We start from the raw sequence: 13,959 nt of genomic DNA on the forward strand, positions 1-13,959 counted from the left end.
AGTTACCCCGTGCAGTTCGGATGCCTGGTGCACCTCCGGGTGCCTGCCAACCCTCCCTTCCTGCGTGTGCACAGCGTCTCTGGTGCACACCTGTTCTGCTCTGGCATTGGTTTGTGCTGGTTGGTGCCACCTGTGGACGAGGGACATGTGTGCCTGAGTGCTCTCTGGAACACAGGGCTGTGCTTGACATGGGTCCACAAGAACACAGGTTTGTGGTGTGTGTGCTCATGCTTGTGCACACTGCGGAGGTTGCAGCGTTCACCTCAGCATCCACTGGGTGGTGGGTGTAGACCTGCTTTCCATCTGTGCACGTGTGCAGGGGGGTCGCCCTGTTGTGTCTGTAGGAAGAGGCCACTCTGTGACCTCCTCCTTGGTTACAAGTTCTTTTCCAGAAAGAGTCCCATGCAGGGAGGGCTAAGGGCATAATCCTCAGGCCACGGTGCCCTGGAGGCCAAGCCAGAGGGAGCATGGTCCCTGTGAGTGGGGTCCCTTCCTTCCTCCCTTCCCCACTCCAGGGGCTCTGCCACAGTGGAGCACAGACAGCAGGGGACACATAACAGGCCACCTCTTACCTCAGGGCCTCTGTTCACAGGGCTCAGCCCAACGTGCTCCAGGGCACTGGGCAAGATCCCGTGGGCCAGGCCTGGCCCGGGACCTCCACCAACCAAGTCCTCACAGAGAGCCAGAAGGGAGCTTGGCTCTGGCACGTAGCAATTCCTTCTTAGATGACAGCTGGATAAACAAGTGAGTGGATTAGCACTTGGGTCATGCCCTGGAGACCTCTGGGAATCCACTGGCCTCTCCCTTGCCTGTTCCACCCGCTGGCTCCTGCAACCCCCCATCAGGGTCTTCCTCGAGAGACCAGAGCCTACACTGCTCACTGTGGGCAGTTCCTCCCTCTCCTGAGCTTCCAATGCATTGTCAAGCATCTGCTGTGTGCCAGGCCCTGGGCTAATGGTTGACTACATGGAAGGATCTAGAAAGGCCTCTGTCTCTGCTGTGAAGGGGCTCACAGCCTCGTGGGGAGGTAGAGTAAGACAAAGCAAAGCATGGAATGTTGCTTGAGTCCCGTCTCCCCGCAACTGTGTGACCTTTGGCAAGGCCACCCTCCTCCAGGGAAAAGAACTTTCTCCCCTGGGCTGTCGCACAGGTTAGAGGAGCTCTTCCACGTGAAGCCCGACTCTCAACGCCAGGTTATGTGTCCACGGCCCTCTGTGCATGTCGGGAGTATTTACAAGTGGTGACTGTCACAGGTTTGGAGGACACCTTTCTCCTCTGTTCCTGTGTCAATTCTTGTTAGGCTTCTAGCCAGACCTTACCATTTGGTTGCTGCTGCTATATGAAATGTTTCCAGGGCAGAGTTAAACTTCGTCCTCCTCCATTTCCAGTTATTCTGTTAGGATAGAGTTATTCATTATGTATCTTTTTTTAAAAAAATATTTACTTTTTAGTTTTAGGTGGACACAACATCTTTATTTTATTTTTATGTAGTGTTGAGGATCGAACCCAGTGCCCCACACATGCCAGGCGAGCGCGCTACCTCTTGAGCCACATCCCCAGCCCATATATTATGTATCTTTTCTGAAAATATTTTGCTTTTATCAGAGTGCTCAGTGGCCATGGTGACTAATCAAGTGTTACCCAGCAGCTTTTGTTGAAAGTTTTTCTACCCTGCCAAATTCCTAGTGCCTTTCCTGATGCCAGCCTCTATCCGTCATTGATGTTCAGAGATGACCAGGACACAGCTCCAACCCCCACGTTGCTTCTACTCTGGGGCATGTGACAGATGTGGGACAGACTGGGCTGTGAGAGGAACAGTGGAGGTGGTGGGACTCCTAGAGGAGGCAGCCTGTGAGCTGTGCCTTGAAGTCTGAGCTCTGGGAGCGATGTGGTGGGCAGAGCCCTGCACTTGGGGTCAGTGCCCAGACTCTAGGAATAACCCAGTCTTTCCTTTTGATAATCCAGCGGTCACCAAGGAACACTGCCCATCTGTGCTGCTGAGAGACAGCCAGTCCCACTGCCTACTTGGAAGCCTGGCCTGTCAGAAACCATCTGAACATCTGAATTGACTCCTTTACTCATTCACTGAGCATCTACTGTAGGCCAGGCACTCTTAGAGCTTGGGAGGCATCAGTGTGCAGATAGACTAAGATTCCTGACTCTCGGGAGCCTCTAATTTAAAAGGGGAATCCAATTTTAAGTAATGAACATGGTAGTTAGTCGTTTTTTTTTTTTTTTTTTGCCTCTGTGACCAAAAGAACTGACAAGAACAATTTTAGAGGAGGAAAAGTTTATCTGGGGCTCAGAGGTTTCAGTCTGTGGATAGTCAGCTGTCTTTGCTCAGGGTGCAAGATGTGAGGCAGAACATCATGGAGGAAGGGCAAGGAGAAGGAAAGCCACTCAGGACAGGGTAATCAGGAAACAGAGCTCTGCTCACCAGGGACAAAATATAAACCCCGAAGGCATGTCCCCAGTGACCCATCTCCTCCAGCCACTCCCTACCTGCTGCAGTTACCACCCAGTTAGTCCATATCATGGTAAAGCCATTGGTTGGGGCCACACCCTTCATAACCCAATCATTGCACCACTGAGCTTTCTGGCATTGCCTCACACATGAGCTTTGGGGGGACACCCCATAGCCAAGCCCCATCACCTGGTAAATAGTCACAGAGAATGCTAGAAGGCCAGGGGCTGTGGAAGAAAGAGCAAGGTCAGGCAGGGCAAGGCCAAGCATGGGGAGTGGGGGCAGCAGGTGGGTGCTCAGAGCCTGGTGGCAGTGGAGGCCGGGCTGGCATTGAGGCCTGAGGGAAGGGCGGCCACAGACAGCTCCTTTCTCGGCCTCCACGAGGGCCACTTGGTGGTGTTTATCACAGGCGCCATGGCTCATGCTGTTGGACTCAGAGATTGCACAAGTGGATCCTGCAGATAAACTCACACTCCCGCACACTGACAAGGGCACAGGAATACTCATGGCCATCATGCTGGACTAGCAAAGGCTAGGACAGCGCGGCTGCCCTGTGTTCTGCCGGCCAGTGGTGCGCTGCCTCCCAACGATGGCACTCCAGGTCCTGGCGGGAAGGATTCTGTCCCGACATAAAGCACTTTCCAGGACGCACTGCTACACACAAAGTCAGGGGCGGAGCCGTATGCCATCAGTGTGGAAGAATGGCCTGGGACACCTACCCCTGCAGACTGTCTCCCAGGGGACCCTCTGGGGAGGGCAGCAGGTGATGGGGTGGAGTAAGAAGGAGGCGTCTCACTGTGTTGCCATTTGTACTTTTGGAATTTTTGACATGTGAATATATTGTAATAAATTGTTCAATTTTTAAAAAATGGCCAGCTGTCCCCGGTGCTATGATTGCTGACGGCAAATGGCTCACAGTGGGTCCTCTGGATATTGTCCCTGGCCCAGCGGGGGCCACCTTGCTCAGAAGGTTATACTTCCCCATGTTCCCCAAGGGCAGCCCACAGCCAGTGACCAATTTGCAGAGACCACAAAAGACCACCCATAACTCTGCAGTGCAGTCCACAGCCCAGAGCTGCCCAGAGATCAGGCTGTCCTCACTTAGCTCCACCATGCCCTGTCCCCTTCCCTCCCACCCTCACAGGTGAGGTCTTTGAACCCTTGCCTCGGGCTCTGCTTCGGGGAAGACGCCCCCTGGAGGCGGGGAAGCACTTGGAACGCAGTAAAGGGCAGTGTGTGGTGTGGGTCCCTCTCGTGCTCTGAATGGCCACACCCTGTGAGGAGGGGACTGCCACCCTGGTGTGCAAAGGACAGATGAGGAACCTCAGAGGTTCAGAAGCCAGCTCCAGATCCCACGTCAGGGTGAAGAGAGCGGGTTCTCCCCCACCCCCCCAACTGCTCTCTATTGCGAGAGAATCCACACCCGCCGCTTCCTTGACTTGGGAATGTGGTTCCTCTGCGTGGTTTCAGCCCTCGCTTCCTGCAGCCTCTAGTGGCCTTAGCGGGAAGGGGCAGAGTCACTTCGGATGGGATGACTTGGGGGCCTGTCTGGAGTAGGCTGTCACCACCCAAAAGCTCTGGAGATCTCGGCCTCCACCCGGGACCCGGGATTCCAGATCTAGCTGGTCGCCTGCGGATTTCTAGGGCTGGGAGGCTGGAGCCTGGCCTGTGCCTGTGGACAAGGTCTGGAGGGCGGAGAGCTTTTCCTGCCTTGGTTCTCCTGGTGATTACTGGCACTAACCTGACCTTCAGGGGCCACAGAACAGGGACTGCTCCTTCCCCCCCAGAGAGCCCTACCGAAATGAAGGAGGCCGCGGGCGTCCTGGGCTCCAGGGTTTGCACCTGCAGGCCCCACAGCCCCTCCCCTGGACACAGTCTCCTGACCTCCTCTGGCTGCTTCTCCTGGTGCCACCTGAGAACATTTTAATCAGAGCTACTTCTCTCTCTCTGTTCTAGTTTGATGGTGACAGTGCCTACGTGGGGATGAGTGACGGAAACCCAGAGCTCCTGTCAACCAGCCAGGTGGGTGCGCGTCCCCCTTGAGTGGGGGTCTCAACCTTGGGCTGGCTGGAGCCCAGTTGCTCCTGGGGTTCAGAGGCTGGAGGGGAACAGAGCTGGGGAGCCTGGCTCTCTACTGTCCCCTCTTGGAATCTTTACAGATACCAGTTGAGTCCTTACAAGGGACAAACTGGGACTGTAATGTTTGCTGTAAATCAACTTCCTGGTGACCGTTGACTTGAAATGGACATCATCGAGAACTTGCTGGAAATCAAGTGCACTTCCCACATTCTGCATGCGCGTGGCAAATGTCCGCTCAGTGAGTGGCATGTCTGGCGCTGCCTGTGCTGCCTGCCTGGGGCTTGGCTCCCGGGGGCCTTGCTGTGTGTGGACGTGCCCAAGCCCAGGCACAGGGTGGCAAGGCTGACTGACCCCCTTGTGAGTTGTCTCAGGCCACTGGAGAGGCTTGTGATGTGACACAAAGGGAAGAGAGCAGAGCTTCCTGTGGGGCCGCCCTCCCTGATGGTGAACGGGGCTGAGCACTCCCTGGGCACGGCTGTCCCAACCCATGCCCAGTCCTCCAGGGGTCTGATATGCCTGCTGGAGTCAGAGTTTCCACTGAGAGCTGAAAACTAACATTCTTCCTCCCTGGGAGCGTCCTCACTGCCAAGTGGGACTCTGGGGACTGTCCTCACTAAAGGCCAGGATGCTGGGGACTGTGACCCCAGGGAGAGTCCTCACCATAGGCTGTGGTATCACAGAGGATGGTTCCCTAAGGCAGTGGTGCCTTCAGGGTGGCACTCGCTCAGGGTGCTGGAGTTTCCTGGCTGCTGACAGACTTGGGGAGCTGGAGGACAGCCTGGCCCTGGAGCTGACCTCCCCCCTCTGTCTATGCAGCTCACTTAAAAGATTCTAGGCAAGACTAGAAGAGCCACCAGTCTCAAGTTAGGGAAACTCTCTGGATGATGGCACATGATCCAGAGAGTCTCCCTAACTTGAGACTTTACGATGAAGACATCAGGATCCTCTGAAATTAAGTCCATTCAGTGGCACGAGGCAACCTTATGTGAGCAACTTTGGCAAATGCATATCTTACACTGTTTCAGTTTTGCTGTACACACTCCTTGAAATGTAGTGACTTAAAACCACAAATATTTATGTAGCTTCTGGTTCCACTGGTTGGCAGTTTGGCTGGGTTCAGCTGGGTGGCTCTTCTGTGTAGCCTAGAAACTTTTAAGTGGCAGTAATAAGCCCCAAGGACTGGTTGGTATAGGGTCTGCTTCTGCTCCATGGGGCCTCTCATCCTCCAGCAGGCTAGCCTGAGGTCACTCACAAAACAGAGCAACAAGGGCAGAGATGTAGGACCTCTTGAGGCCTAGACTTGAAGTGGCACCTCTGTACCGCCAGCTCTTTCTATTGGCCAGAGCCAGACACAGTCCTGTCTGGATTCAAGGAATGGGGAAATAGACTCCGCCTCTTGATGGGAGGGGTGCAAAGCATTGAGGTCTTTTTCTAAACTTGCTCATCTAGGAAACATAGGGGATTAGTTCATGCTGATTTTGCTAAAGAATATCTCCGACTCTTCCCAGATCTACAGTGCCCTGTGGTTCAGTGGGACTCTACCAGCCTCTACTCTTTAATGGCAGGAGTTCTGTGTATTTCCTTCCAGTCTTTTATCTGAAGTGTCTCCTTGAACTCACACAAACACAGACACCCTTTCTCTGTGCGCTGTCTCATCGACTGTAGGAATTGTGTTGTCCCAGTTACTGAAGGTGACAAATGTGTGGGCAAAATACAGCTCTCGTAGCCAATAGCAGGTCCAGAGACTGAACCCGCTAAATGTCATAAAACGAATTTTATTTTATAGATATTGTTAATTAGTAGATCCACCCATCCAGCAAATGTATGTCAGGCATCTGTGATGGACGAGGCTCTGGATGTGAGTAGGAAGCCTTTTCTGGAAAACATTTGCTTCTAGAAAGTCCTATTTGATCATTTTACATTAAAGACTTGCTCTTTAATTTAACACTTTTCCTGAAACAGTATCTTCTTTACTTGGAAACTTCAGCCTGGACTGAGGCTCCCCTGAGTGTGTATTAGCCAACTGTCCCCCTTTTTAAAAATTTTCAAGCCAGCCCTTATGGGCTTCAACTTGCTTTTGCGAATGCACACTCCATTGTTTGTTTTTTTGCAAGTCTCCACAAAATTCCTGCATAGCTGCCTTCACTTTCATAATTATCACTTCCCCCATCCCTGGATCTTGCATTTCTTTTGTGCCATCAGTCCCAGGTGACCTGAGAACGAGATGGTTGGTCCTTCACTAGGGCTGCAGCCCCACCAACAGCCTTCAGAGCTGGAGGGCTTGTTAGAGACCAGCTCTCCTCCTGCTGAGAGCAGCCATATCCGGGAGTTGCAGGAATTGTTATTTCCTGTTCGTTTGGCTCAGGAAGAAGGAGATTTCCTGGGAAGAGATGAAGAGGAGAGGAAGGAGGCTTGGGCCTCTGCAGACCTGGATTCAAATTCCAGCTCTTTCATGCCCCAGCATGGAATAGATATTGCATGCAAGTGCTGTCACCTTCCTGTTAAGTAGAGAGTCAGCCTGCCTCTTGGGGTGCTAGGAGAAGGAAACGAGGTGCAGGCAGGGGTCCTGTGGGTGACTCAGTAGACTCTTTGGCAGGCCGGGGCACCCATGTCCAGCTGCTGTGAGGGCTGACTGCTAACTACTTGTAGCTGCCTCTTTTCTGGAATAGAGGCCTCTGCCCATGGGATCCATGAACCAGAGGAGGCACAGATAGTGGTCTGGAAGCCCACCTCATTTCCTCAGAGGGGGACCAACTTTGCAACTCCCCATGGAGCCCAGCTGAGACAGTGTCCGTGCTCGCCCCATCCTGGCCTGTTCTGCTCCCTTCTCTCCCCTCGCCTGAGAGCCCTTCTGCCCTGTCACCTTTGCAGGAATCCCCACCCCAGACTTGAGTTCTAGGGCCTCCGAGTGTGCAAGGCACCACTGTTCTGAAAACCTAGCTGTGACTCATTCTTATTGTTTTTATTACCATAAATAATTCTTTGGTCACACAAGATGAGTTTCTGCTCACCCCTGTGTGTCTGCAGACACTGTTTCCTCCGGTGGGAACCCCCGAGCCCTTTTCACCCAGTAAATGCCTATTTGTTCCTTTCAGGGGCCCTGCAAATGTCAGCTCCTCATGTATCTTCCTGCCACGGGTAATTTTCCACTCATGGCTCTAAAAACCGTTTCTGCTAAAGATCTCACGACTTTTCCTAAGGATTATTGAAAGAAAGTGTGTGTGTGTGTGTGTGTGTGTGTGTGTGTTTGTGTGTGTAATAGAGTCGGGGAGATTGGGATTGACTGACGTGATCAGATTTACAGTTTTAGATTCCCCATGGCAGGAGTGGACATGAGAGACAGCTGGGAGGGTGTGCTCGTTGGCCCACTGAAAGACTATGTTGTCCTAGATTGTGGCAGAGCCAGAGGAGATGGAGAGAAGTGCATGATCTAAGGAGTGTTTGGAAACAAAGTCAGCAGCTCTTGATGATGATGAATGCGGAGGAAAAGAGAAATGGGGGAGTGGTGCTGCCCCCCAGGCTTCTCGCATGAGCCCATTTTCCAGCATTTTCTGAGCTGGGAAGACCTGGGGAGGTGCATGATATCAGACTTGGACAAGTGGCCTTTGAGATTCTCATTTTAGTGGAAAAATCCAAATGGGTGGATGGTGGTCCAAGTCTGGAGCTCAGGGGAGATGTAAATTGGAATTCCTCCGACCAGGCATCAAAGCTCTGGCAGTGAATGGGAGGTACGGGGACAGGAGGAAGAGTGAGAAGAGCAGAGGATCAGAGACCATTAAAGGCCAAGCTCCAACATCCGAAGGCGAAGCAGAAGAGGGGGAGTCTGACATAGCTTGAGAAGGAGTGGTTTGGAAAGTGGTAGAACACGAAGTTTGAAAGCCAAGGGCAGAGTAATTCAAGAAAGATGAAACTGAGTAAAAAATGACAGGGGATCCAATTCTTTTCAAAAGATAAATTTTAAGTAAATCAAAGATTCAAATGTACTCAAAGAAAACGTAAAGGCACCAGCAAAACAACCTTTAATATACTTTACAGCTTTTGAGCAGGGAAGATGTTTCTATGACTATAAACCTTAGAAGAAAAAGCTTAAAAATTGGACCATAAACTAACATAAAATAACTTTTGTATGGCCCAAACAGCATGAGTAAAATAAAAATTGAAAATTGGACAAGAATATTTTCAACTCACAACATAGTTGGAGGACTAACTTCCTTAACATATAAAGAGCTACTAGAAATCAATTCAAGACCCTGGTAGAAAAATGGGAAGAAGACATTCAATAGTTTACAGTGAAGGTGATGTTGATGGAACTTACATACATGAATAGGTATGAAGAATAGTGCATAAGAGAAACAAATTAAAATGGCCATTTTTCACCTATAAAAAGCGAAAGGTTTGTTAACACACTCCGTCAGAGTTATTGTGGGAAAACTGATTCTCCACACTGCTATATGGAGAATAAATTAATGTAACACCTAAGGAGGGCAAATTGGCAACATCTATCAAAGTTACAAATGCACTGACCTTTAGCCCAGCAATTCTCTTTTGAGAAACATGTCCCACTAATATATGTGCATCCATGAAAAAAATGACATATTCAAGATCATTCATTTTGTTATTTTGATACAAGATTGGAAACAACTCAAATGGCCAACAATATGGATCTAGTTAAATGAAATATGTGCATCTATCAAGTAGTACACCATACAGCCCAATGAATGAACGAGGACACTGAAGTGACGCAGAAGTTCTTGAGACGCATTACTTATGGAAAAAAAGCAAGGTATAAAACAGTAGGTTCAGTGTGTTACTATTTATTAAAAAAAGGCATATTTCTAGGTGCTTATATTTGATTAAAGTAACTCTGGAAAGATATGGAAACTAGTACAAGTGATTTTGTGCACTGTGTGTGTGTGGCATTTGTACACGTGCACGCGCACATGTGTGTATGTGTTATAGAGGGGCAGCAGAGACTTTTCACTGTTCCTTTTAATATTTAGGGGTATGTGAGTCATTTTCCATCTTTGTAACAAATACCTGAGATAATAGACTTAAAGGGAAGAAAGGTTTACTTTGGCTCATAGTTCTAGAAATTTCCGTTCATGGCTGCTTGGCCCTGTTGCTTTGGGTCTATAGAAGCACAGTAGTTCAGGGTGGGAGCATATGGCAGAGGAGGCCTGGTCACCTCATGGTGCTGGAAAGCAAAGACAGGAAGGGTCCCAATATCCCCTTCAAGGGTTGGCCGTATCGACCTAATTTCCTTCCACTAGGTCTATCCCCTCGAGGTCCGGCCACCTCCCAATTTACCTCAGGCTGTTGACCAAGTATTTAGCACATGGGTCTTTGAGGGACATTCAAGATCCAAACTCTAGCAAACTATAGGGGCTTTAAACCTTTTATAACTTCAAAAAGTTAAATGAAGTCTAAACAAGAAGGGGAGGCCAATCAAGTCACGTGCCTCTGGGGGATTGGTGGAGATAAAAGTTGAAATGGGTCCAATAGTTCTAAGAAAAAGAAAGCCATTGTGGACCTCAGTAAGAAGTGGTGTTGATGGGAGGGGACGTGCTGCAGGTCCCATGGGTGGCCCTAGGAGGGAGCTGGCGGTGAGGATGTGTCAACACTGAGTACAGACAACACCTGTGAGAAGTCTAGCTGGGCAGGGCCAGGCCAAGGGCCAGAGTTCAATGAGATGAGGACTTCAGAGAGGGACTTTTCAAAAGATGAAAGTCTTTAGAGTGTCCAGACATCAGTGGAAGGTGTCCAGGGGAGTGTGGAGTTCACAGCTCAGAGAGGGAATGTGAATCGATGCTTTAAGATTTGGAGCCGATGGTGGCGGGGGGTGGGGTGGGGGGAGGATCCTGCCCAGAGGAGGAGGCCAGGCCTTAGCTGGGAGCCATGAAGTCCGGGGACAGAGGAGAAAGAAGTGTGGCTTTGTAAATGGGTTGGCTGGGCACCCGGAGCCTGGAGGCTTCTGTCCCCATGGAGGGCTGGTGGGCAGGGGTCTGGAGAGTCAGAGCCGGGAGGGGTGGTCTGAAGAGGGGCAGAGGGTCTGGGGTATTTGTCCTGGGACATGGGAGAATGCACTGCTGTGAGATGGACACAGAGACGGGTAAACCAGGACAAGGGGTTGGCCAGGCAGGTAGGTGGACAGACAGGCAGAAGGACACTTGATTCCCACCCCCCCCCCAAGGAGAGACTGACATGAAGGACCAGAAATCTAAGCTGGGTACTAGGAGAAGATGAGAGAGCCGGGGTTCAGAGAGTGCAGTGCAGAAGGGGCACAGTGGGCAACCGGGCAGTGGAGACGCCTGGTCAGAGGGGAAAGGGGACCGATGGTCTTGAAGGTGAGCCGCCAGGTGCTTTGACAGGCTCCTGGGTGCATTCTGGGAGCAGAGAGCTGAGGCAGCTGGGAAGACAGGAGCCCAGAACCCAGCATCCACGTGGTGGCTGAGCTGAAGGGACCTGGGAGGCTGCTGGGTGGGGTGGACGGGAAGCTGGAGCCGGGAGCTGAAGGCTGGGAGCTGGAGGTGCAGCATGAGGGGCTGGTGCTGCCAGAGCCAGGTGATCCATAGGGACCTGGATGGTGGTCTGGATGGGGTAGTGGAGAGGGAGGGATGGAAGGTGGATGGAGGTGAGTGGAAGGGGTGTTCTAAGACCCATGGGAAATAGGGGATTTTATTCTCCTTACAGCCAGAGCAAAAATGACCCAGGAACTATTTGCAAGACAGAGACTGCACAGTAGGGCATGGAGGTTGTGGGGGAGGTGCTTACACTTGAGGTGCTCACAGAGGAGTCCTGGGGTCTCCAGAGCTAGGTGAGTACCACCAAATATGAGCGCAGCCAGGTGCAAGCATCACCCAGTAGGAGCAGCCCCGCCCACCACACCATGGCTCCTCCGGCTCAGTGCGCCTCATGGCAAAGGCTTCCTGTGCCTCACACACAACCTGCATTCACTAGGCTGCAAGAACTTTGACTCAGCAGATTCTTGCTCCTGGTTCCCCAGCACCCCTGAGGTCAGCTCAGCAGATCCCTTTTGTAAGTCCCCAAGGATGCTTGGTCTTCCTTGCCATTCAGATCAGGTATGGACCTAGGGTGGGTGGATAGCACAGTCAGGAGGCCAGAGATGGGGCTGGCCAGCCTGTGAAGGAGGGAGCTGGGACCTGCAGTCTCTGGACACTGAAGACCTTATGATCGTGAACTGCTGGCCTCCCTCCAGGAGGGGGCAGTGTGGGATGCCTAGAACATAGGGGGAGGAGGGATGAGCCAGAAGCTGAGTCTGAAGTTGTGTCCCACCCTTTTCTTGGGTCAGTTGGTGTCTTGCTGAACCTCAGTTTCCCTTCACTAATAATCAGGAAGAATTGTTGGGTTCTCCCTAAACAACCTCAACGATGACATTGATTATATTTTTTAGTTCCCATGCACTTCCTGGGGCGCAGGCACCAGGTCCAAATGTTTTGCCTGGTTAGTCTCATTTCTGTCTCACTGACTCTCAGGTGGGAACTGTTGCTGTCCCCATTTTGCAGATGAGGAAACTGCAAATTGGAGAGGCAGGTGGTTGAAGCTTCTCAAAACAGAACCTTTCTCCAGTAAATGCATGGGAGGCTGGAGACCCTCCTGCTGTTCCATTCCTGGAATCCAAGACTCTAGGCTTAGTAGCTCTGGCCTCTGAGTCTGTGTACATTGTAAAGGGCAAAGATGACATGGCTTTTATTGCTTTAATTAAAACCTGAGTGAAGAGCTTGCGATTCATATGAAAATGAAATTGTTTCGCCTGCTGTGGTGCGGAGAAGGCAAGAGCAGCGATTACTGCCAAGATTACAAACAATCAAAGAGAAAAGGCCTTTTGCAAGCATTTCCTATTAAAGCCACAAACATCACACTTTAAAAATAATTATGGTTGTGTTATCGGAACATGATTCATGAATTCTGAATAAATATGAGGGGCCCTAAAGGAACCTGCTTCAAGACCACAGATTTTGTTCAAATCTGATGAAATTTGATATCATTTCACAGCTGGAGAATAAAATGCAAAGTGGGGGAAAACCCTACCCCGTCCGTGTACATGGAGAGTCGGGGACATGTCACACTGCACTAATGAACCCTCCCCACCTGCCTAAAAGCACGCTCAGAAAAAACACGCACAAGTCTCTCTTGTTTTCATTGTGAGAAAACCGCTGAGGAATTGGTACTTCCATCTCCCCGATCTTAGTTTTGCATCCCAGGGGCTAAAAGCGTATTTTATTGTCGAACCCTGGATTCCTGCCTGCGAGAAGTCACGGAGGCACTGAGGGCAGACTTGGGGGAGGACCTTGGTCTGCATTTATTGTGCCTCCTGCGTAATAAAGATGTTTCTCATACAATGCCCTGCGTGTTTACAGCATATAGTTTTGTTTCCTTCCAACTATTATAAGAGAAATTGAATCCCAGGAAACATTCACTCTCTCTGGAAGGGATGGAAACAATGAGGATAGTGCGGGAAGTGTACGTGCTGGGGGAGGGGCCAGCCCTGGGTTGGAAACACAATTTCAAGGATTTTTGTAAAAACAGCATCCAGCATCCCTCCCCCTCTCCTGGCCACCTTGAACTCAGCATCCTCTGTGGGGCCTGGCTCTTGGCTGGGGAGGGTCAGAGAGCCCTGAATTCACACATCTATCTATCAATATTTGTGATCTCACCCCATAACTAAGAAGGAACTTTCTAGAATGGCACTGGCTCTTGGCTTCTGGAGGGTCAGGAGGCTGGGTCTTGCCCTTCTGCAGCCCTTCCCATTGTGTGCCCTTGATCAGGTCATTTGTTCTCTCTGGGTTCAGGGTTTTGTGTCTGTCGATGGGCACTGATAGATATCTTTGAGGGACCCTCTAGATTATGGCTGGTGGCCCAGGGCTGGCCTCCTCCACCCCTGCCCAAGTGCCTGTATGACCTTGACCAGATTGTTTAACCTCTCAAAAGGCCAGAGACTGACCTTCCTCACCTGACTGAGTCCCACCAGTAAAGAAGAAGCCCGGAGGTGGGGACAATGACTGAGTGACCTTCCAGTCAACCAGAGTCACAAGAAAATGCTGTTGGTTGTCTGGGTATGAGGAATGACCTGAGAAAACAGAAAACCTAGTCTCGACCCTTCATGGCTGGGAAAGCTTGGGCAAGTTAATCCCCCTTTTCTGAGACTTCAGTTTCACTTTAGAAATCCCTCACAGTGGTTCAGGGTAGAGTAAATAAGATGCATTTATACCCAAAGTGATTATTTGGGTGCTGGGTACATGGCAAATGGCAGTTAGCCTGAGGTGCTGTTAAAATACCCTTGCTACAGATGGAAAAACCCAGGTCACATGCCCAGGACTTGGTGGGCCCAGGAGTCAGATGTCACATGCAATCAGCAGTCTTAGCGAATGAAAATCAGATTGTTGAGGGTTGAAATT

General features: G+C 50.8%; 1 protein-coding gene across 4 annotated transcripts in view; it reads left to right on the forward strand.

Annotated features, from left to right (window-relative positions):
- The window catches only part of Tox2 (TOX high mobility group box family member 2), a 128,106-nt gene that overhangs the window by 43,797 nt on the left and 70,350 nt on the right, over window positions 1-13,959 (forward strand). For all 4 annotated transcript variants that reach the window (XM_046433718.2, XM_046433717.2, XM_058575422.1 and 1 more), the window contains exon 2: window positions 4,421-4,486. In XM_046433718.2, the coding sequence (XP_046289674.1) occupies window positions 4,421-4,486 (66 nt within the window). The remainder of the gene's footprint in view (window positions 1-4,420; window positions 4,487-13,959) is intronic.

Source organism: Marmota monax, unplaced genomic scaffold (genome assembly GCF_021218885.2).
Source record: "Marmota monax isolate L192 unplaced genomic scaffold, Marmota_monax_Labrador192_F-V1.1 WCK01_AAM20220418_F8-fsc00014, whole genome shotgun sequence".
Lineage (NCBI taxonomy): Eukaryota > Metazoa > Chordata > Mammalia > Rodentia > Sciuridae > Marmota > Marmota monax.